The 23,454-nt window shown below is 41.0% G+C and overlaps 2 protein-coding genes across 4 annotated transcripts in view; one reads left to right on the forward strand and one right to left on the reverse strand.

The window, feature by feature from the left end:
• Window positions 1-13: 13 nt before the first annotated feature.
• LOC117445603 (large ribosomal subunit protein uL18) lies at window positions 14-4,923 on the reverse strand. The gene is made up of 8 exons (XM_034081357.2): window positions 4,815-4,923; window positions 4,245-4,314; window positions 4,051-4,166; window positions 3,228-3,362; window positions 2,452-2,654; window positions 1,031-1,208; window positions 316-404; window positions 14-172 (listed from the first exon to the last, which is right to left on the reverse strand). The coding sequence occupies exons 1-8, from the start codon at window positions 4,815-4,817 to the stop codon at window positions 73-75; spliced, it is 894 nt and encodes a 297-aa protein (XP_033937248.1). The 5' UTR covers window positions 4,818-4,923; the 3' UTR covers window positions 14-72.
• Window positions 4,924-18,578: 13,655 nt separating this feature from the next.
• Window positions 18,579-23,454, forward strand: part of evi5b (ecotropic viral integration site 5b) — a 42,202-nt gene continuing 37,326 nt past the window's right edge. For 2 of the 3 annotated variants that reach the window (XM_034080358.2, XM_034080359.2), the window contains exon 1: window positions 18,579-18,818. The gene's annotated coding sequence lies outside the window, so the exon portion shown is untranslated. The remainder of the gene's footprint in view (window positions 18,819-23,454) is intronic. The other variant, XM_034080362.2, reaches the window with a different exon arrangement.

Here is a 23,454-nt window from a genome sequence, read left to right on the forward strand (position 1 = left end):
CCAGAGGGTTGGATTCTTTTTCAATAGATTTATTAGAACAAATCTTGATGTGTGGAGCGGAGCAGTGACTCCTCATTCTGGATCCTCCTGTGCCTGAGCGCGGAGGAAGCTGGCCTTCTTCTGGGCGACACGGTCCTTCCTCTGGGCCAGGGAGAGCTTGGCCCGGTTCCACCTGTCACAGCAGAGGCACCATTAGCATTTACCAAGTGTCTGTGCTTTCCAGGTGTCTTAAACGTTTAAATAGCCAACACTTGGCACATGTGAATATCTCATCCACATTTTAACAGTGTTTCTCCAAATGTCAGCATTTCTCACCTCTTCTTCTTGACATCCTTGACGGGCTTCTTTTCGTGGACTGGGTTTTCACGAATGGCAGCTTGAGCCTTTTTGTACATTTCCTCGATCTGAAAGACATTCCCAGTCAAATGCTTGTCCAAGTGTTTACTGCACAGAATTCAATCTTTACACATACTAGCTTTCTTAAACCTTTCAAACTAATTCTGTACCCTAATATTTAAGCTCAATGTATATGAAAATATGTTTTTTGCAAATGTCTGTTTATTGAATAATAAGACATGTATTGTGATTGGTGGATTTATACACCAACAAGTCCACAACTTTTTAATGTGATGATATCTTTCAGCTGTCATTCTGATTCCCGTTTAGCACAATGTATATTCTATTGCAACATGTAGGAAGAAGCCACTCCTCAGTACGAGGTTCAATGGCTGAAGTGAAAGCTAATCTAAATGTCCAAAATGTATGAAATAAAGAGTGGCATTGACCGTACTAAATTCATAAGGGTTTGTTGCTTATTTTGCAGAGTCAAAGGCTGAAATCCCTGTGCCATGACTCAGATCTTTCTCATGAGGAATTACATGTGAAATCTGCCACTAATGATAAATAGCTCTTCAACCATGAGATAATAAGTTCACACATCACATTTCTCCCAACTCAACAGCACCCCCTACCTGCTGAATAAGTTCATTGTGGACAGGCAGTTTAATAACAGTGCATGAAAAGGACTTACCGCATCAGGGGCGACTCCGTTCTTGATGAAGCGGGAGAACTGCTTTTTGTAGGCGTCCTCGTCTTCCTCCATCAGGTAGCTCATGTACTCGGACACGTTGACGCCCATGATGTGCTTGCGGTGAACCTCTGCGTTGAACTCCTTGCTCTCTGTGTCGTAACCAGGGAAGCGCTTGGTGCTGGAGAGAAAAACAAAAAAGTTCAAGCCCAGCTAAATCAACTTAAGGTTTACATGAAAAATTACAAGACATCCAATTAGAACCTCCGGACTTAATATCATGACATAAGTCAAGGCACAATGAACGCACCACTGCTCTATGGCTCGTATAGGTCATCATTTCTTACTTGTGTATCATCAAAACTAAGTGTAAGGTCAAAACACCTCAACATCACAATGTTGTATTATCCCGTATCGTTCTTCAAAAACAGCAAACAGTGGAAAAGAGTGCCGTTTGGTGTTATTGTAACGGAACAACGCATTGCGCCGTAAACAATGTAACATGTTAGTATGGCCGGACATTAAAACGCATCTAAACGTGTATTCTGACATATCACACCCTTTATTATAACAGGCTGTCAAACTGCCACGTGCCACTTTCAACTTATGAATGCAAACAAACAGTATCGACCGCATTTAAACTAATCTGCGAGTGTAAACCGAAAGCCCACGAGCTGATCCAGAGGCATACTATAGTCTGTACAGAATGAAACAGTGTTCAAACAGGAAACTGACCCTCCTATAGATACTTTAACTGCTATTCAGTTTACTGTAACACCTGAGAGAAATCATAGAGTATTTTCTCTCTTTAGATTTACACTTTGAATGTCTTGGCAGAACCGTCAGTATCAGAATGTCAACATGACATTTCATTGTAAACTGTCCAATAGGTTACAACAGATTTTGCAAACATAAGTGAATTGTTTTTAAAATCTCAGATGAAGTCTGGCATTTGCCTTTGCTAGAAGAACTGACAGGATGTGTGGACTGATGGAGCTGAAGGCCTCTACACAACAAGTCCCTTTTAATTTAAACATTTCATCCAGTCATTCAACTGCACCCCAGATCAAACATTCACTGTGCAAATACTTTCCATTGTCAACATCTTCACTATCCCCATCCCTAAGAGCGATGCCTGTTCTCCTAGTCTTCTGAAATCACTAGTTTTGACCCCATTGCGGTGTGTCTGATTGGGGACTTCAAGCTCCTCTGACTTCTTTTTAATAAATACATTACATGTGAGTTTAAGCAGTTCGTAGGCAGGGGGAAACCAACCGTAGTGAAAAAGCAGTCTGAAATCATGTCAAAATTATATTAAATAATCTATAAAGCCAGCATATCTCCATCAAATAAAACAAATCTTATTCAGGAACAAAACCTCATTCCACATTGCCAGGCAAAACAATCATGTGACAGGAAGTTACCTGTGGGGGATGGACAGACCTCCATCCACGGCCCCCTTCACGGCACCGAACACCTTGTTGCCTGTAGTGGTTCTTGCGAGCCCAGCGTCCAGGTAGCAGGTGAACGCGCTTGGCTGACCATCGATGCTCTCCACGTTGAACTCATCGCCTGTCACCTCCACCTGGCCTTCATACACCTTATCCAGGCCAAACTTGTTCAGAAGCTGAGAACAGAAATCAGTCAAGATAAACATCTGGTTCAGCAGACAACTTCTATTTATGTACTAATCAAAACATCTTCTCTTCCTGGTGCCAATTAGTAGATGTAATCGAGTGGAGGAATAAGTTCTTGAAACTAAAATGTGTTGTTGGTTTGAAGCCAGGAATAAGGTCTGTGGTTAAGACAAGCTGAAGTGATATGTCAGTAAATACCCCACAGGTGAATGTGGCTTCTATGAGTCATACAAATGGTGGCTAACAACAAGTAACTGAATAGACTACTAAACGTCCTCACAGCGTTTAGCTTGGTTTAGAGGATGTGCAGCCATGCGTCTGTGATGTGGTTTGTTCATAGTCCAACATTAGCTTTCTTGGCGATTTCATGAACACTACAATAAATCACAAAGTAATGTTAATATTGGGATTGTGATGCCAACTTCCAGGTTGGCCTACAAAAATACATCACTGCACCACTATGACTGCACTCCCTCTAAGAGCTCATCTGGCTAAGTCTCCCTCCAACATTTGGAGGTGACTATGATGCGGAGAACCAGCATGTATAACATGTTAATACTTACTCGGCGGGCCAGCAGCAGACCAGTGCAGTAGGATGCTGCGTAGTTCGTCAGACCCACAGCAATGCCGTATTTTGGGAGCTCGTGTGAGTAGGCAGCACAGACGATCATGTCACCCTCAATCTTTGCATAGGCGATCTGCAACACAATCACAAGTAAACATGAATTTAGGGCACACTTGAACATGTGGATTGAAATGGATTGCAAAAGTCTTGACCATAGTTCTACACAACACAGGGGATGTTCTATATAACCTTTGTTGGGTGATTTCTTCCCCAGAAATGGCAGTGAACAATATTCGAAAACTATTTTACACCACTGACGATCGTATGGCGCAAGTATAACTTTTCAAAGAGAACTGAATTTTTAACCCTTCACTTCAGACATTGGAACATTAACATGATCTCTTGAGCTCTGTTAAAAGAAATGTCCACACAATGCTTGAGTCCTAAAATTGTAAGAGAAACCACACTAGTCTCACTACAGGTCGATGAAATCCTTTTGTAAACACAACGGAGTAGAAAACTGATAGCCATGTTTATAAATCTTGCATTAAGTCAACACATAACTTTCAGGTTATGTCCATAGAACTTCGATTAGGCCATACTATAATTGTAACTCATGTAATGTTGTAGCATTCAAACAGCATTTTATAAAAAGCCTTATTGATTCGACAAGGCATGTTGCTCTCAAGTTTAAGTGAAAAGCTATTAGCATTGTCTGTCATAGAACTATAGGTATTGGAGTCAATACAAGCATGTACCCATCTACAAACATAGCACTGTTGTTTTGAAATAAAAACTGGGTGATCTTAGCACGTGCTCACCTGGCAGCAGATGTCCCTGTTAGAGAAGCGGACAATCAACCTGTACTTGGGGGTGTTGTACTTGTTCTTATCTTGTACAACCAGGCGCTTGCGGGCAAAGAAGTCGGTCTTTCCCTCTGGAAGTAAAACATACACATTAGCATACAATACCCAACATTACTGGGGGGAAATGTAACTGTCATATGGGGTCTTACCTCTCCTCCTCCTGAATTTGACCTGGTACCTCTTGAAGTAGGACTTGTTCTTTACCACTTTTACAAAACCCTGCAAGAAGACATGCATTGATTGATTTAGCATCAGGGACTAACCAAGCAGTCACAACAGGTAACTTTACGTCAGTTTAGTGCATTACTTTGTCCACAGTAGCTGGCTGTCACTGTCATTTGGGTTCCGTTAGACCTGGCTAACATTAGCTAGCTTGGCCAATGAAAGTGAACGAGCTGTTAGCACAAACACCATTGTTCGCGATAAGCAAAGGGAAAATAGTTAGCTGTATAAAATGGAAATACAGGGGGTTTAAACTTAAGGGTCTAACTGGTCACAACATTGGGAAAATAAGACAAGTAGAAATCAGGGGAAAGGAAGCAGTGGGCTTGTGAGGGAAGCCATTAGGCCACGTTTAAGCAGACCCGGGTGAGCGTTAGCATGACTTAATCTATCTTCATCTGAACACCAGAAGCATGTTTCAAAATATCTGACACCACACAGCACATCATGTATGTCTTAGGTATGCATGAAGACACATATTGGGACGAATTACAAACCATTTTTGCAGTCTTTTTGTCTCCTTATGAAGGAGCCCGGAGCCAGAGACTGGGGTTTGACTCCACTGCACTGGAAAAAGGAAGAGGAGCGTGCGCATGCTCCGTAAATAGCGTGTCACAGGATGAGTCGTAGACACGCCATGCTGCACAGGATTTACAACTCTGCCCCTAGCGAGCTGGAGCGGTCCTTACACTAATGAAAGCTGGTGATAACTGCCCATGACTAAAGTGACGCCATCGAAGACAGAGAAAATGTTTACTTTTTGAGAACCAGAAGTGTGCTGAGGTAATTTGACAAATTGTACATATAGGCCTACCCATGTTTAAGCAGTAATACAGCTGCCAAACAAATGTATTGAATAACAACTAAAAGACAGCCATCTCAAATTGTAGTTCAGAAGAGATGTAAAGTGTCATGACACCTAAGGCCATATACGTTCCAGGCCCGGTTCTACGGGGGTGCATGAGGGTGCATAGCACCCTCAGTTGAGTCGTTATGCACCCTCATTTGAAAATAAGAATTTAGTTGAAATAAAATAAATTGGAATTGTGGTTAAATAACATTGCTGCATTTATTTGTCAATTTAAACGGTAAGTAACGTTATTATGTCAGGTGCGTGTGACCTGTGCCGCTGCGCGTTCGTCATCCGCAAGGTTCTTACAAAGCTATCAGTGTCAGTGATGAAAATGGTTAAAACAACCAGCCCTTATCGCCAGCAGTAACACTGCATCTACTGCAGGTAATAACAGTTCAGATCATGGGGACATTACGTTACCCGCGGCCACTGTCGTGGACAATAACGCCCGACTCGTCGGCTTTGCCCGCCTCGCCGGCTTTGCCCGCCTCGCCGGCTTTGCCCGCCTCGCCCACAGAGGCGGAGCAGCCGCAGCCGTCTTTGTTGCCCCAAACACCGCCACCCCTCAGCGGCCCGCAAGTGCCAGAGGACCTCGGTAAAACAGAGCCTGCCCAGGTATATTTAAAAAAGTCCCCAACTCGCCTGTAGGCTACTCATTTTGCAGCTCATTGTTTCAAAACAGAGATTGGCTGGAATATTTATGTAAAAAAGATGCCATCTTCTGCTATGCATGTAGACATTTCGGTTCAAGTAAGTCAGATGTCTTCACCACAACTGGCTACAACAACTGGCGCCATGCTCTTAGGCTACGTGATAAGGGACTGGGAAGGCATAAATCAAGCAAAGAGCACATAGATTCATAGATCTCTTCATTTTGCTCTCAAAGTGCACCAGATTGATGCTTTTAACTTCAATATTTAAAAGAAATAATCTTCCCGGGGGAGCATGCCCCCGGACCCCCCTAGAGGAGGTGAGGACCCTCCTAGAGGAGATGAGGACCCCCTAGAGGGTGTTAGGTCCACTCCCCACTTATAAAAATAGCACTTTACCACTGCACCCTCTCTAATCTCAGATGCACCCTGAGTCATTTTGTTCTGGAACCGGGCCTGACGTTGACCCAATCACACATGTGTACACATAGGCAGAGACTGTCATGCCATACAGGGTTCCACCTGTTCGGGAGGGCCAAGCAATCTTGAGCAATTGAGGGTTTGCCCAAGGACACTTCAGCATGTTGATTAGGAGGGCTGGTAATCGAATGCTCAGAATCAGAATCAGAATCAAAATACCTTTATTAGTCCCACAGAGGGGAAACGTACATTGTTACAGCAGAAAAAAGCCAAAGACAGCTTAATTTTACCTGAGTAGCATGCATAAAAAATATATATTAAAGATACAAAAAAAAGAAAAGAAAACTGATTGATGACGACTTTACCTCCTGAGCAACAGCTGCCCCAAAAAGCCACACTCAAGTAAGTACTTGTACTACATTGTAGTACATTGGTAAATGTCGCCTAGTTACATTCCAACATTGCTGGTCAAGGTCTCGCATTTTAGTCACATTACCATTTTAACGCCATGTTTTTTTTTTTCTGTTTGAAATAATATGGGCAGAATTGCTGGGGAGTTTTCAATGCCATTCAACACTACCACCTTTTACATTATGTTATTGGGTTTTTTAATTTGTAGTAAGTAATAGAGGTGTTGTTTTTGCATTGTTCGGTTTTCATGGGAACTTGTTGGACATGTTACAGTTAAACATAAGTATAAATTAAAGATATGAATTATGGCAACATTTCGTTTGGATGTTTCAGTTTCAGGATCCCGCACTTGAGCAAGTTGGCTCACACTGGCATGGCTTATATTAGTCTTCATTAATATAATTTGAAACGATAAGTAACACTGTTCTTAAAAACTATGAGAAATGAATACAGCTCATTTCTGCGATTGCTACAAAAATACAATAATACTTTGAAACAATCCTGGCTGTTGATCAGCACATTTTTCTACTAATAGTCAAATTCACGCAGAGATGATAAAGCGATGGCTAGACTACTGTAATGGTTAGGCTAAAACTCTAGTGGCTGACAATGTATAATGTCTAACATTAATAGTATACATCTGTATCTCATCTCTCATTGAGTGATTTTTCATTCACCTCCTATATCCTTGTTTCATTTTTCTTGATTTCTTACAAAAAAAGCTTGTATCACTGACTCTTTGAAATTAACTCTCCTTCTTAGCAGGCATTTCACTCACCTGTGTTGATGATGAATACAATGAGGTAGGATGCAAGATATCTTTCAGATCAGCCCATATATTTGAAAAGTCCAAATCAAATTCCTATCAGAATTAAATACACCAATCATACCTGAGTTGCAGATTAAATCAGCAACAGTGATGCACATTGTTGCTACATTTTGCAAATGAAAACAGATATAATATTTGTGTTGATAGTGCAGCAGATAGTTATATTTGTGATATTCAAAGATTGTATTCACGTCTACTGTATGTCTGCAGTTGTAACCGTCCTAAATCATGTTAGGCAGAGGTGGGAGAAGTACTCAGATCTTGAACTATAATGTAGGAATATTCTGTTCTGCAATCAAAATGTTACTCAAGTAAAAGTACAAAGGTATGAGCATCAACATATACTTAAAGTACGTATTATGCAAATTAGTCAATTTCATATGATGTTTTTTATAATGATTGATCATGAAAGTGTTCTCAAAGCTGGTAAAGGTGCAGCTAGTTTGAATGACTTTGTATACTGCAGGGTAGCTTGTGAATTTACTCCAGGTGGAACTAAAGTCTGATTTAACACTTGATTATATTTCACATTACATTACATTTCATTTAGCTGACACTTTTATCCAAAGCGACTTACAATGACCGATTACAGGGACATTCTCCCTGAAGTAACTAAGGGCTAAGTGCCTTACTCAAGGGCACACTAGTGCTGATGTTCCAGGCGGGATTTGAACTCACAACCGTCCTATCTTCAGCCCACCTCACTATCCATTAGACCACCACTAAATAAAGTGACTTTGTAGTCTGATTACATCATCAAGGTTGCATATAATCTGTTACTACCCCGCCCTTACCTGATGGAATTAAAGGTGTATATAGCACGATGTATCTGGGCATATGGGTGTGACTGCAAGCAAAAATCATCAAGGCAAGGCAAGGCAAGTTTATTTATATAGCACTTTTCAACACAAGGCAATTTTTACAAAAAACGAAAGACATTAAGAAAATGGCATTTAAAATCAGTCATTAAAAATAAAAGCTAATAAAATAAACATAAAAAGAAAAAATACATGGATAAAAGTTACAGTGGAGTCTAAGATATGAATAGTTCAATTAAAAGCAGCGACAAAAAGAAAAGTCTTCAGCCTGGATTTAAAAGTGGTAAGAGTTGCAGCGGACCTGCAGGTTTCTGGGAGTTTGTTCCAGATATTTGGAGCATAATAACTGAACGCTGCTTTACCATGTTTAGTTCTGACTCTGGGGACAGAAAGCTGACCAGTCCCTGAAGACCTGAGAGATCTGGATGGTTCATAATTTAACAGGAGGTCAGAAATGTATTTTGGGCCTAAACCATTCAGTGCTTTATAAACCAGCAGCAGTATTTTTAAATCTATTCTTTGACACACAGGAAGCCAGTGTAAAGACTTCAGAACAGGAGTGATGTGATCCACTTTCTTAGTGTTAGTGAGGACTCGAGCAGCAGCGTTCTGAATCAGCTGCAGCTTTCTAATAGATTTTTTAGTGAGACCTGTGAAGACACCATTGCAGTAGTCCAGTCTACTGAAGATAAAAGCATGGACAAGTTTTTCCAAATCCTGCTGTGACATTAGTCTTTTAATCCTAGATATGTTCTTTAGGTGATAGTAGGCTGATTTAGTAACTGTTTAAATGTGACTGTTGAAACTCAGGTCAGAGTCCATGACTACACCTAGATTTCTGGCTTTATCTGTTGTTTTGAACATTGCAGGCTGAAGCTCAGCGCTAACTTTTATACGTTCTGCCTTGGCTCCAAAAACCATTACCTCAGTTGTATCTTTGTTTAATTGGAGAAAGTTCTGACACATCCAGTCATTGATTTGTTCAATGCACTTACTCAGTGTTTGAATTGGAGCATAGTCTCCTGGTGAAATTGTTACGTAAATGTGTGTGTCATCTGCATAGCTATGGTAACTTATTTTGTTGTTTTTCATTATCTGAGCCAGTGGTAGCATGTAGACGTTAAAGAGAAGAGGCCCCAAGATGGAGCCTTGAAGTACCCCACATGTCATATTTGTCAACTCAGATGTGTATTTACCTATAGAAACAAAGTTGTCTCTGTCCTTTAAGTAGGATTCAAACCAATTTAGAACTGTTTCCGAAAATCCCACCCAGTTTTCCAGTCGGTCTAGTAATATGCTGTGGTCAACAGTGTCAAACGCAGCACTGAGATCTAATAATACTAACACTGAAGTTCTGCCACTGTCTGTGTTTAAGTGGATGTCATTAAAGACCTTTACAAGAGCAGTCTCAGTGCTGTGGTTTGGACGAAAGCCTGACTGGAACACATCAAAACAGTCATTTAAATGCAAGAAATTACTCAACTGTTGAAAAACAACTTTTTCAATGATTTTACCTAGAAATGGAAGGTTTGATATGAGCCTGTAATTGTTCATTACTGAAGCATCTAGATTATTCTTTTTTAAGAGCGGTTTAATGACTGCAGTTTTCAGGGCCTGTGGAAAAATACCTGAGTGAAGAGATTTGTTTACTATATGAAGTAGATCTGAGGCCATGCAAGGCAAAACATCTTTGAAAAATCCTGTTGGAATAATATCAAGGCAGCAGGAGGAGGACTTCAGAAGTGGTATAATGTCCTCTAAGTTTTTATCATTAATCTGATGGAATTGTGTCATGGTGTTTGACTTGATGTTAAGTGGACACAGAGACAACACATTTGCTGTACCTGATGCAGAGGCACTGACTGCTTGTCTGATTTTCTGAATTTTGTCAGTGAAAAAGGAGGCAAAATCATTGCACGCCCTGGTGGATAGAAATTCAGAGGCCACTGACACTGGGGGGTTAGTTAGTCTGTTGACGGTAGCAAACAAGGCACGTGCGTTGTTTTTGTTTTTGGTAATGATGTCAGAGAAGAACGATTGTCGTGCGTTTTTCAATTCCAAATTATAAAGGTCAAGTCTCTCTTTATAGATTTCAAAGTGAACCTGGAGATTTGTTTTTCGCCACCTGCGTTCCGCTTTTCGACATTCTCTTTTTTCTGTTTTCACGGTCATGGCCTTTCTCCATGGAGATATTTTCTTGCCAGACACTTCCTTTACCTTAGTTGGAGCAATGGCATCTATAACATTTTTAATTTTTGAATTAAAATGATCTACTAGCTCATTTACTGAGATGTTAGCAGGGGCAAGTGTGGAAGAAAAATTCTGAGTAAACATTTCCCTAGTATTTTCAGTTAAATATCGCTTTGTGGTTATCTCTTTTTGAACATTCTTGTGAACAGAAATAGAGCTCTCAAAGAAAACACAGGAATGGTCAGAGAGTGCAACATCAGTCACCACAACCTTAGAGATATTCAGACCCTTTGAGATAATTAAGTCCAGAGTGTGCCCCTTATTGTGCGTGGGCTCCGTCACATGCTGAGTCAGTCCATAGTTATCAAGAACACAAAACAGTACTTTAGCCCCTCTGTCCTGGGGGTTGTCAACATGGATGTTAAAATCACCAACAATGACTAGACGGTCAAAGTCAATATACACTATAGACAGCAGTTCGGTAAAATCGTCAAAAAAGCTTGCACAGTATTTGGGTGGTCTATAGATATTTAGGAACAGAGCTCGAGAGGAGCATTTCAGCTGAAGGGCCACATATTCAAAAGAATCAAAGTTTCCATACGATGTCTTCCTGCATTGAAGGGAATCATTGAACAGAATAGCAACTCCACCCCCTTTCTTATGCATTCTTTCCTGACTCATAAGGGAGGGGTTGATTCGATAAGAACAGCTGCACTGTTATTTTGTTCAATCCAAGTTTCTGTTAAAAACATAAAATCGAGATTGTGCTCAGTGATAAAATCATTGATTAAAAATGTTTTTCCTGCCAAAGACCTGACATTTAATAAAGCTAGTTTAAGTTCGTTAAACACACTATCAGTCAGGTTTTTTGTAACAAGCTGTGGCTGACATGGAATCACTGCTAAATTAGATAAACTCACACAAACGTTTGAGCGCTTCCTGTATCTAAGATGATTCACCGCTCTTAATCTATTACCTATCAACACAGATATCGGTAAAGCTACAGGCAGGCAGGGCCTCGGCATGTCCTGGAAATAGTTGAGAGTGCCATACGCCCTTGAGCCTGGACCCAGCAGATATCAGTTTGCAGCGTTTTGTACACACACATCCCTATCAGGCTTTGAAGGGGAGGGAGGACCCACCACCCTGCTCCTCTCAAAGGAGGGCAGGGTGAGGGCTACACTGTAAGCCGGGGGAGATGGTGCGCATCTCTGCTTCGGTGATTTTGGTGGGCGTCGTTGAGGGGCAGGGGTAAAGGACATGCTGCCAACCCTGCGTGTCGCCTTCATGCGGTCATCGAACTCCAGGGGGGTGGGCGAGGGTGAAAGGGTGAGCGGAGAGTAGAGAGAGCTGGGGGATGAATGAAGAGTATCCTCGAAGGCGTTGACAGGGGGGGTGACGGGCAGTGGAGACTCCTCCATTTGTGTCATAGGTCTCCCATAATCAGAACATTCCTCAGGCGGGTGCAGTGATACTTCTTCAAGGTTTTCTGCGCGATGTGTTGTGTCTTTCTCCTGTTTTGATTCCTCTTGCCGCTTGTCCTTGGCAGAGGGAACAGATTGATGACGCAGGCAGTTGAATATGTTAGAGATAAACAATTTCACTCCTGACTTGTTCAGGCAAACTCCATTTGCCTTGAAAAGATGTCTGCGGTCCCAATTGTCAATAAAATGGACAGAATGGTCAATACATGCAGTTGAAAGCCAGGTGTTCAGTGCAAACAATCTGCTGAATCTCTCCACTCCTCTTCTGACTGGCGGTAGAGGGCCACTGATGAACACCTCTGCATTTAGAGAGCTGACAGTTTCCAACAAACATTTAAAGTCTTCTTTCAGCACTTCTGACTCTTGTTTCACAACATCATTTGTTCTAATGTGCAGAACCACATTCTTCACAGTCGGATGTTCAGCCCCAATATGCAGGATCTTCTCAGCCAAGTCAGAGACCGTATCCTTGGGAAAACAGAGTACTTTGGTGTTGTTCTTACTACACATACCTTTTACATCTCTTACAGCAGAGTCACCCACAATCAGAGTTTCAGGCCCAGTCGTTAGCTTTCCCCTTTACTTTTGGAGTAGCTATTGGTCCTTACCCTGCTGTGTGAAGAGGACAGGTTATCCAGGTCATCAGAAAGAGATCTCCGGCTCTCGGTCAGCGGAGCGTATCTGTTCTGGGTTGGCACACTTGGTGGTTTAGGAGGATTTTTTGTAGTTCTCCCTTTAGCAGCTGTCCACTGCTGTTTAGGGGTTGAAGAGGCGCTCTTCCTGGGTGATAACAATGCAGGCCAGCCGGTCGCATCACAGATTTCAGAGTGCTGGGCTCTGCCTGTTATCCGTCCTCCCAAATCCCATGGAAATGATTTACTCTTAGGCTTTGCATCCAGAGAGTTCCAGGGAGGACGGTAGTGGAAACTTCTGTGTAGCAATGCAGTGGGAGTCACCGACTCAGAAAGGAGACACGGTAGAGCAGGAGCTTTGATGTCAAACACTGGAGGTTTATTTGGAGTTACGGCCGGAGGATTCACATCACAAATCACAGCAGTCACGGTGAGACTGCACGGGAGAGTTGCCACGTCAATTCTGGAGAACCTCTCTCTCGTTAGCCCATTTAACTGGTTTCACAGAGAGTAATCAACATATTTTGATAAGATAGTTTAACCAGTTGGGCACACTGAGTCACTTGCGTCCGTCACTTATGGCCTCAAAGATGTTATACCTTGGAGTCCATAAGCAACAAAGAAGGAAGTGTCCCAGTGCACCCACAACAACAGACCGTCTGTGACCTAAGAGGCTTCTCAATACTCAAATTTCCCCTCCTCGACTCCCCTCCTCGAGACTTAGACCCGCCCACAGGAGATGCGAGCGGAGGACCGAGGAGAGAGGAGGGGAAGCAGCAGACGTTTAAAGAAATGAGAACTCCTCTCCTCTGAGCGGTCATATTAAAGCGACGTCCGTTCATTATTACGTGGCAACAGCTGCATCAGCTGTCGAGTGTTTTGTCATATTTTATAATCTCTGTTAGATCAGCTGAACATTGTTCCCCCACATATTTACTTTGAATTCATTGAGAGTGCGGTCTAATGAGACAATAACAGGCTACAGATGCGGACACACACACACAAATATATTTATATAAATATATACAATTTAAAGTATGAGAGCACTCTGATAATAACGTAACACAATCAGAGACTGGATATATCCCCCCACTCTCTCTCTGGTCGCTGAAATGGGGAATTGAAATTACGGGCCAAAAGTTGTATTTGCAAGTATTAAAAGTAAGGACATCAAACCAACTGAGACCCGTCTGTCCGCGGCATCTGCGCACTGTACAACACACACCTACACACTGTACAACACACACACCTACACACTGTACAACACGCACCTACACACTGTACAACACACACCTACATACTGTACCACACACACCTACAGCTCCTAAAGCATAATCAGGCTACAGCCGTTGTGTATTTTATTATGTGAAGCACTAAATGGTTTTAGAAAAATATGGACTCTTTGTAGATATCTACTAAACTAAAGCAAATAAAGAGAGTAGGTCTGTTCTACTGAGTGATATATATTTTACACACTGCTCTGCTTTCTGCATGGGCCTCACAGCTGTTCTCACTGTAAACATCAGATGCGATGAGAGCAGGTTCTCAAATAATATCCAGGGGATGCATGCAGAGCTGTCATTGGCTGAGATAAGTCCGGCCGTGCGTCACGCCTCCACCGTTCCCAGAAATGCATCCGCGGAGGAGCCGTGGAGGAACCATCAGTGTATCCTCGGTTATAGCTCCTCCAGAGAGCCTCCTCGATGCTCGATCCTCGGTGTGCATTTAGAGAAATGAGACGTCCTTCAAAATGGCGCGCTGAAATTCATTTCCGGGTCACTACCGGAGGACCGAGGAGTCGAGGAGGGGAAATTTGAGTATTGAGAAGCCTCTCTAGTGTTGACCGGTCACAGAATGGGAACAATAACATTATGGCTCAAGCAGCCTATGTCCTTAAAGGAGATAAACAAACGTCAGGGTTGGTCCTGTACGTCATATCTAGGAGTCTAGGTCAATAATTTCCCTAACAAGGACTACCACTTGTAGATTTATTACCCGGTACACAGCCCTCCTGTTCCTTGGAATCATTGTAGCTGCTAACTAGCTGTGAGTTAGCATACCCTTTTCCATTATTTTGCAACACTGGTAAAGTGGTGTCATTCCCACAACATAGTCCATTCACTTCCACGTTAACTTCCAACCGTTGCATTTTCATTTCCAACACAGCTATCTTCTGTATAAGTTTGTGGAAGTCATCTGTAGAGAACGGAGGCATTTTGCTACCGACTAGCTTAAGCTAAATAGCCAACCCAGTCTCACGGCATTTCGTGTTCACCAACACGATTTTTAATCTATTGATTCGTGTTCACCCACACGATTTGCCCCTTTTTTTCGTGTTGCACAGCACGATTTTAAAAGCAATGTATTTCTACTGGTAATGTGTTTCGTGCCTGCAGGCTGCAGCACGTCTTTTTCTCCGGTCGGGTCGTGGAAGACCGGAAGCTGTGTGGTTCATAAAAACATGTTCTTACTCAATATCAAGCCACAGTTATTGCTTTTATTTTAAATCGTATAATTTCGGACTTTTGTTGCCGTCTGTGAGGAAAATAAATGGGGCTCAGAGCCTCAGGATACTGAAATCTGTATTTTTAAATATTTGTTCCTTCTAATTTGTTATTCTTTTCAAAATAACACACTGTTATTTACTCACCAATAACACACAATTATCCTTGCTTTTATTTATTGGTTTAATTCCATAATCTCGGGCTTTTTTGGTGTCCGTCAGGAACTGAATTTCAAAATAAAAATAACCGGAAACAGACGTAGGCCTATAAGGGACATTTCGAGCATCATTGCGATTGTCAACATTTCTGAGTTTAAGATGGCCGAAGACACTACACTACCCATAATCCCCAGCTATCGTTTAGGACTACAGTCCCCGTAAGGTTACGCAGAGCGTCAAACAGCTGTGTGAAATAAACCACGCCAGACTATCCAAAACTGGAATCGAACACCCCCCCAGAACTACACATGCTGGCTATTGTGTTTCGCAAAATGTTCTATGGGACATCTCTACTGAACGTTTTCGTTTTTCCCACAATTAGAAGTTGCCATTATTAAACACATTGTTGTTATCAAATGTAAAACATATAATTAATAAATGGGTGAAAATCGCTTGTGTCCATAATGCGCAGCATTAATATATAGCATTAATATATACCCACATGACAGCTCATTGCTACTTTGTAATTCTACTCCACTACAATTCAGAGGTTAACCTGGTATTTTTACTCCACTGCATTTATTTGCAGTAGCCTACCAGGCTTTAGCTGTTGCTAGGCCACGCTACTGTAAGACTGAGGTCGTCGTAAAAATGTTGAAATATGGCTGAAAACCTCCATCTATTTACGAACTGTCCCAGTGATAAGTTAATGTCCAGGAGCCGCTGCTCGAAGTTTTCAGAGAATAAGAATAGGAAAATCAGCATAAAAAGTAAGCAGAGGCAGGAGCAAGCAGAAAAGCGACATGCACTGTAAGAAAGATAAAATCAGTGCCCAAGGTGAAATAAATCCTGAAAAAGTAACTTGTCCTTTTACTGTTAACATTTATCTGCATTCATGTTCAGTCCATTTGATTCCTTTTAGGTGCTTAGTTTACGCCTTGCAGGCTGAGATGTGCTTATTGTGACACTGCGACAGTCACATACAGTGGCCATGGTGCTGCCATGTCTCCCACCACGTCAGTTGCTTTTCAGCTACCTCTATGAACAGAGGAATGTCCAACAAGCGAAAAAAGATATGCGTCACTGCTCCTTATGTGAAACCTGAAGAGTAGGTTTTAGGACTGTGTGGTATGTGAGTGAAGGCAGTCTGCTCCGTCACATTTTCATCAGAACACCTTTGCCTGAATGTTTACCTCATCATGAGTTTCTGTTGATATCTCTCGCTCAGTGAAAGTCAGCTGTGTGAACCTACCAAACCGAGCAAAGCAGCTCTAAGCCATGTTTATAGTTTTATTAAAGGCCTGGATACTTCAAGTTTTAGTTTAACCTTTATTTTTTAAAGAGCTAACCACAGAGTAAAGGTGGAGCTTTTCTAGATAGATTAATGGTATTTTCGGATTCTACGAGCACTGAGACCACGGTGTTCAGACTTCCAGAAAGAATTGTTTCTCTCAGCGATGAACCTGAGGTAAGTTATTAGAGATCAGATATTAGATAAGTGTTACTACACCTATAGAGCTACAGGAAGCCTGAGAAAATGTTCCTTGACTCAAGTCTTAATAATGTGCTGGATGAAACACACAAGATTGTACATTGTAAGAACTTCAATTGGCCTGTTAATGTCTCAAGTGCAGTTATATGTAATCAGAGATGTGTTGTTAAAACGAGCAGGTATTGGGTGCTAAGATGCTTCCTTTACTCGGCTTCTCTTTCTGAAACAAATGGTCTTAATCCACAGATCTTTTGTTTTTTCTATGGAATAAACACAACAGATTGAGGACATTAACTTGTCTAAGTCAAAGTCAACTTTATTGTCAATTTCTGGTGTGTAGGGGAGATTAAAACGTCCTTTCTCACCTCTCATCGAACTGATAAGATACAACTTTATTTGACATCAGTGACTAACAGAATAGCAGAAAAAGTAAGATTATTTTAATAAGCAAACTATAATCGGAAAGTTGTATTGGACATAAGATTTAATGGTGACAAAAAGTAGTATTGCACATGATACTGAAAGGTATTATTGCACATTATATTGAAAGTCATATTGCACATGTTATTGAAAAGTATAATGTCATTCCATCTACGATCGATTCATTCATCTGGTAATGTTTTTTTAATCAATCTATTCCATAAAATGGAAAAAGAGGTGAAAGCCAGCAGAGTAAAAGGTCAGACAGGGAAGTGCAGGCGGATTTAGTTTGGATATTTGTGTGAAGAACCTGTGGCAGCTCCAGCCTCCAGGGGCTGCTGTTGCTTGAAGTCAGGGGTGTCCAAACTACGGCCTGGGAGCCAACTGCGGCCCTTGGTCCATTTTGTATTGCCTACCACCTAAAACTTGTGCTTGTCTTAAACTTCTTAAATATATATATATATATATATGTTTTTTTTTTTTTTCTGCATGTGGCCCTCAGTGAAAAATGTTTGGACACCTCTGCTATGAGTAAAATATATGCTGTCATGACCTCTGGATAATCCACAGCAAATTCACTTTCATGTACTTTGATTGTTTAAGCTATTTTAAAGGTACAAACATTCCATGGTTCTATCTCAGCAAGAGAACATAGAATAGAATAGAATTCCTTTATTGTCATCGCACCAGGTACAACGAAATTTAAAAAAGCAATCCCCACATACAACGAATAAATATATATTTATATAAACATATACACATTAAACATGCTCACACATCCATACCAACATGCATACATGCCCGCACATTATTTAAATACAGTTTACAATATAAAAAAACACAGGGATGATATTTTGCATCTCTGATGTCGATCAGTTAATAAGTTAATACAACTATTAAAAAGTAGTGCAGTTGGAAGTTGTAACTGCGTTTGACGGTGTTCAGTTCTCAACATATTTGTTGTTTAGCTATTATAATAATAATAATATAATAACGTTAATAATTGTAATGCATTACTATTAATTAGACAAAACAAACATTGTGAAAGTGTCACTTTGGTCTTTGGGTAATTATGACAGCATTTCTTATGTTTATCACTAAACACTAAAACACTAAACCAATACATCACTAAAATAATGGGGAAAATCCTCAGCAGAATAATCATTTTACTTAAGGATATTCTGTCTCTGCTTCCACCCCTGACCGAATCCCAAACACCTCTTTTTGTTTAAACTATAACTCCACTTACACATGGAATGGAAATAAGTAGTAACACGTTTTGAAGTGCAGTTGTCATCGTGAACACTTGATGGCAGTGTTTTGTCAGGTTTGAGCAGTAAGCGCGTGCGCAGTGCGATGTAAACATTTGGTAGGCCGCCGCCGTCTGTCTGCTCTGCAGACTGTGTACACGTATTATACGCTGCATGGGCTGGACCGGAGAGTCAATGGGAACTAGCTAGCTAACCCAACACTGGCTAGCTTTCTAGTAGAAAAACCTAGATATGCTAACTTGGGAAAATATAGCTAATGTATTCCGATAAAGTGTTAGGAAGCCGGTCTTTTTCTTTTAAAAGTGGGACTATAAGTTTGTGCATGGGAAGCAGAGGACAGTTGGTGCGGCTGGTGAAAAACATTTCAAGGTAAAGGCTGTTCTTGTTTTCTCGGGCTATGACTAAGTACTGGAATAACCACTTACTCATAAAACGAAGCGAAGTTATCTCTGTATCAGTCCAAGTGTATGGCATGACATTTCATTTATAAAGAAGACTGTTTCAAAACGTAACTTTTGAATTTGTTTTCTCGGAATATCAGCTTGTTTACACTGGTTGTCAGTTGTGTCATTGAAAGCTTAGCTATGTGTTGTACAACTAGTTAATTGGATGGCTCCGGGCTCCAGCTATCGCCTGGTTTTCCTGCTTGGCGATGTCAAATGACTCTATCGATGTAACTTTGTAATCCTACTCTTACCCTCGTCGAGCTAGCCGACGTTAGAGCCTTCTGGAAGAGGACAGTATTCTGTTGCATTTGATGCTAGATCTCCATTTCAGCTCACAACACCAGCGAGCCAAATAAGGAGCAGAGACTTCTCTAATGCATCGGCCCTGTCTGCTGTAAACTAAACATGTTTTTCATAGGTGCTAGCATGATGTGAAGCATTTAAACCTCTCAGCATTGGCATGGGCTGTATTCAAGCCAAGGATATATTTAACTCCAACTTCGGGAAAGTTACTTACAAGTGACAACAACGCGGCTTTGTGTACAATAACCCCGCAATATAACTCTTACAACTGCAGAAAGTACTTATTTCTCGACTGTCATAAATAATGACAGTAAACAGCGGCAGGTCTGACAAATATAAGCGAGATGGATAAGGAGTTAAAGAGAGAACATGGAACGCTCAGTGTAAGCCGATGATGTTATGGAATAGTGTTTCTTGATGATCATGACTGTAATACTTTAACTCGCAACATGTTGGGCCATCCAATGGGGAACATTGGATGTGCTATCAGAGCTAAATGGCTCTCCTAAAACAAATCCTAATGTTTAATGGGCTGAGTGAGAAGTGCTGTGACTTATGTCTATTAAGCAATCAAGTAGAACATTTCACAGTCTTGCCAAACAGATATTCTCAAGTAAAATGCTAGTGCTTTTTAAATGTAGCTCATCATTTGATGGCATTCTGTTTCACTACACTTGTGCAACTGCATTCACACCTGGATGAATTTAGTTAAATGCATTTCTGTTCTCAGAATGTATAGTGATTAAATTAGCAGGGTTTTGTATGGGTTTAAAGGGAGTTTCCTGGTAGGACATACCCAGATGCTTCTTTATTATCCTCACTTTTCAAGGTGTCAATTGCAAACCGTCTGTAAGACTAGAGATGTGTATGCAGTTAAAACGGAAACCTCCAGAACCTCAGGATTGGCATGCATGACCCAAGGGAGTTATGCATCTTTTGGGACAAATAACAGGACAGATGATGTACTTTTCAGCAGTATACATATTTTTATTATTCACAAATAGTTTCAGAATGGAACAATAAATAAATAAAAAACACTTTGAGAAGCTGTCGTAATACCTGTCAAATTGACTGAGAACAAGTCAAATAAGTGATCTTTTTTAGTACTACCACTTACTGCTAAGAGATAGAAGGAGTCCGTTGAAGAACAGTCTCTGGTTTAGACAATGGAGATAACACACACAGCTTCGCACAATGATAAGTAGTTGGTGTTACCATAGCTTTCTCTCCAACAAAACACACTAGCAAATGCTGACATTTATGTGTTATTGATTGAAAAATACAATTCACAACACATTACTTTAAGGCTACTTTTTTGCAGTGCAAGTTTTCCAGGCAAATTGGAAAATAAAAGCTAGTGGTTGTAGCCCTCACTATGTGACAGCGTAATTAAGAATAACCTTTAGAAAGACTGATTGTACACTTGGAAAAATGGAGCTTCTCCCGGTATGTTCCGGAAAGGCCTTTCTTCTACCCAAGTGTTAGTGTGTCATTGTAGCACAGTCAGGCCTGTGTTTTAATTCTCTCTCACTCAGCAAGTGGGCAGCATGTTTCCCTGAAGATAGTCATGCTCTTTCCTGCTGGGACAGACATGTTTGTGCTTATTCATCGCCTAGAAATGGCACGTGATGAAAGAGAAGTAAAAGTGAGAACATTAATTATTGTATGACTGTTATTAACACCTTTTAGACTTCTACATGTGTCCTGGCTTAAAAGTTGATTCACATGTGTTTGCTTGGTTCTGCACTTTGAGATATATGTGAGGTGCTGTGCATTTTGAATAAGGAAGCCAATCCCAATTGTTTGGAAACTGTATCGCCGAGGCTTTCTTCTTGCCTCACTGTGGGTTGCATTAGCTATGCACACTGCATCTCAGGGCCCCTTTGAATTCTTTGGCAAACAAAAGCTGAACAAAAATCTCTGTATCCACAATTGATAGAGAAACCTTGCTTCAGTTGGCTGGACTTGATAGAAGGAATGTTTTCTAAAACCACCTGGACATAGACACATCCCTCAAATCATAGCCTTCCCTGCCCTGTCCTGACGGATTTGGATCTGCTCATACTTTGCTTCCCTCTGGTTTTTCTTGTCTGCTAAAAAGTGCAGTAAGACACGGTGTTGTTTTTCAAATAAGGTTAATTAGGTTCATCATTGATCAGACTGAAAAGTGCAAGGCAAGGTGGAGGCCTTACCTCTGCTGGGTTCAGCATGGTGTTTAGTCCTCCTCAGGGTCCTCTTTTCTCTCCCCTGTTAGTCCTGCATGGCAGCCCACATTGGGAGTCACTCTGTGAAGAAACCTCCGGCCCTTCCATTTCCCCTGTGCTTTCAAAGAGACACATTACAGATACAATGCTGGCTGGCTCAGCGGTGCAGAGCAGAGCTGGGTAGAGAGGGGAGTCTTTTTATGCACCAACTGTTTTTCTATTGTTTGCACATTACTTACATTACTGATTATGTTCACAAAGAATATGTAGTTCATTTTTTATATTCATTTAAGATTGAATGATTTCATAAATTATCTATAACTGGATCAGCGGGACATTAAAGGTGGGGTAGGTAAGTTTGAGAAACCAGCTCGAGTGCGCTAGAATTTGAAAATACACAGCCGGAAAAAATCTGCCACTTCCTCACAGAGCCCCTCCTCCAACACACACGAACGCGCACACGACCAATGAGGGCACGAGATAAGTTTGTGCACAGATGGAAGGCTGACAGGCAGGTAGGCCATCCAGTTATTTTAGCCGGGCCGGCTCAGATGATTGGTCGTGCTTTTTACAGTACTACGGCTTCCACTGATGACATTTATTTATGTATTTATTGTCAAAGCACTTCAGATATTCATTGTATCGGGACATTAAGAGCATTCCATGGAATATAACAAGAAGTGTATCTCGAGCCGGTTTCTCAAACTTACCTACCCCACCTTTAAGGAAGATAACATTTCCTTCTTTAGTTATTTAGTACTTGTTAATGAAGTCACACTCTTCTGTGATATAAGCAAATGAAATGAACTATTGAAGTGGTCTATAGTTTAGCCTTTAGTTTTCTGCTGTTGAAGTGGTATGTGCTGATCAACATCTGAGTCGGTTTGCACTGCACACACCCGCTGAGATAATCTGTCTTCGTGCAGAAGCGCCATACGTCTGTTACTGCTGTGATGGATCCTGTTATTATTTGTAATTACAGTCATGTGGGTAAATGCAACTTGCATTTTCAGAATCATCATTGTTGTGGTATCGTTGATGTGAGCAGTGTGCTGGGTTGTATGGGAGACAAATCACATCTGGTTTGTTCCTCACGTTACCAGAGACATATAAACAGATTTCGTCTGTAATATGGACAAATCATTTTGTAGATTGTTTAATTATATGTATAACACAGTGATCCACAAGGTATTAGGAAGTCAAACTGAAACTGTCAAGAAAACCTATCTGGAGATTTGTATTGTCATATTTCTTCCTTCATTATTGATAAGTCTTGTAATACAAATCATTGAAGTGAGGTAAGGGGTCCTTATTTTCACATCTATCTGCATGTACACTCGTGCACCTGTTCTGCAGACCTTTGTTGCTCTGGCAGCCGCCCAGGAGGATCTACAGGATGTGGATCTGTTAGTTTAGCTGTTCTGTCATATTGTTGATTGAAGGTCAGTAAAAATACGCCCCCCCCCCCACAGTGAAAGCTCTGGAACAGGGTGTTACTACAGTAACAGTAACAATGTGGTGTACCCCCACTTCCTGTTTCCATGTGGTAGAATGTGTAATGTTACATACAGAAGCTTTTATGATGCATACATTCAAATGTTTTTACTATATTTGCCGTGCAGTGTATTCATAATTAGAGATGCACAATATATATATTGGGTTGATAAATCATCATAAGGGGAAACTTATATTATAATGTATTACACTAACAAACTAATATATTATTGGAAAATAATACAATGCCAAATTGCTTTTGTTGGCTTAACAAGTGCAGCTTCTAACAGCAATTGTGGGTTAGCAACTTTACAGTTGGTTTGCGGATCTGTCAATAAACACAGAGAAGAAGAAGACGAGCACAGTACACTGACCAAAGAGCAGCATGTTGTTGCCTTTGTGGACCATGTCTCTTTCCAGAGGAGATATTCACTTGGAGTTTGCAAAACAAGTTTTTTTTTTAATGTATTTTACTTGATAAAAGAAATGAACATTTAAAGAGCTTTCTTTGTTTTTGTTGTGTTCGCAGTAGTGATGTCACTCAGATTGATTTGGTCA

The sequence above is a fragment of the Pseudochaenichthys georgianus genome, chromosome 4 (assembly GCF_902827115.2).
Source record: "Pseudochaenichthys georgianus chromosome 4, fPseGeo1.2, whole genome shotgun sequence".
In the NCBI taxonomy this organism is placed as follows: Eukaryota; Metazoa; Chordata; class Actinopteri; order Perciformes; family Channichthyidae; genus Pseudochaenichthys; species Pseudochaenichthys georgianus.

Bases quoted from the DNA above. Each gene is read 5' to 3' on its own strand.
- LOC117445603 (XM_034081357.2), bottom strand. The intron at 3,363-4,050 runs GTGAGCACGTGC...ATTGTGTTGCAG, and splicing joins ACAGGGACATCTGCTGCCAG to ATCGCCTATGCAAAGATTGA. The intron at 405-1,030 runs GTAAGTCCTTTT...AATGTCTTTCAG, and splicing joins ACGGAGTCGCCCCTGATGCG to ATCGAGGAAATGTACAAAAA.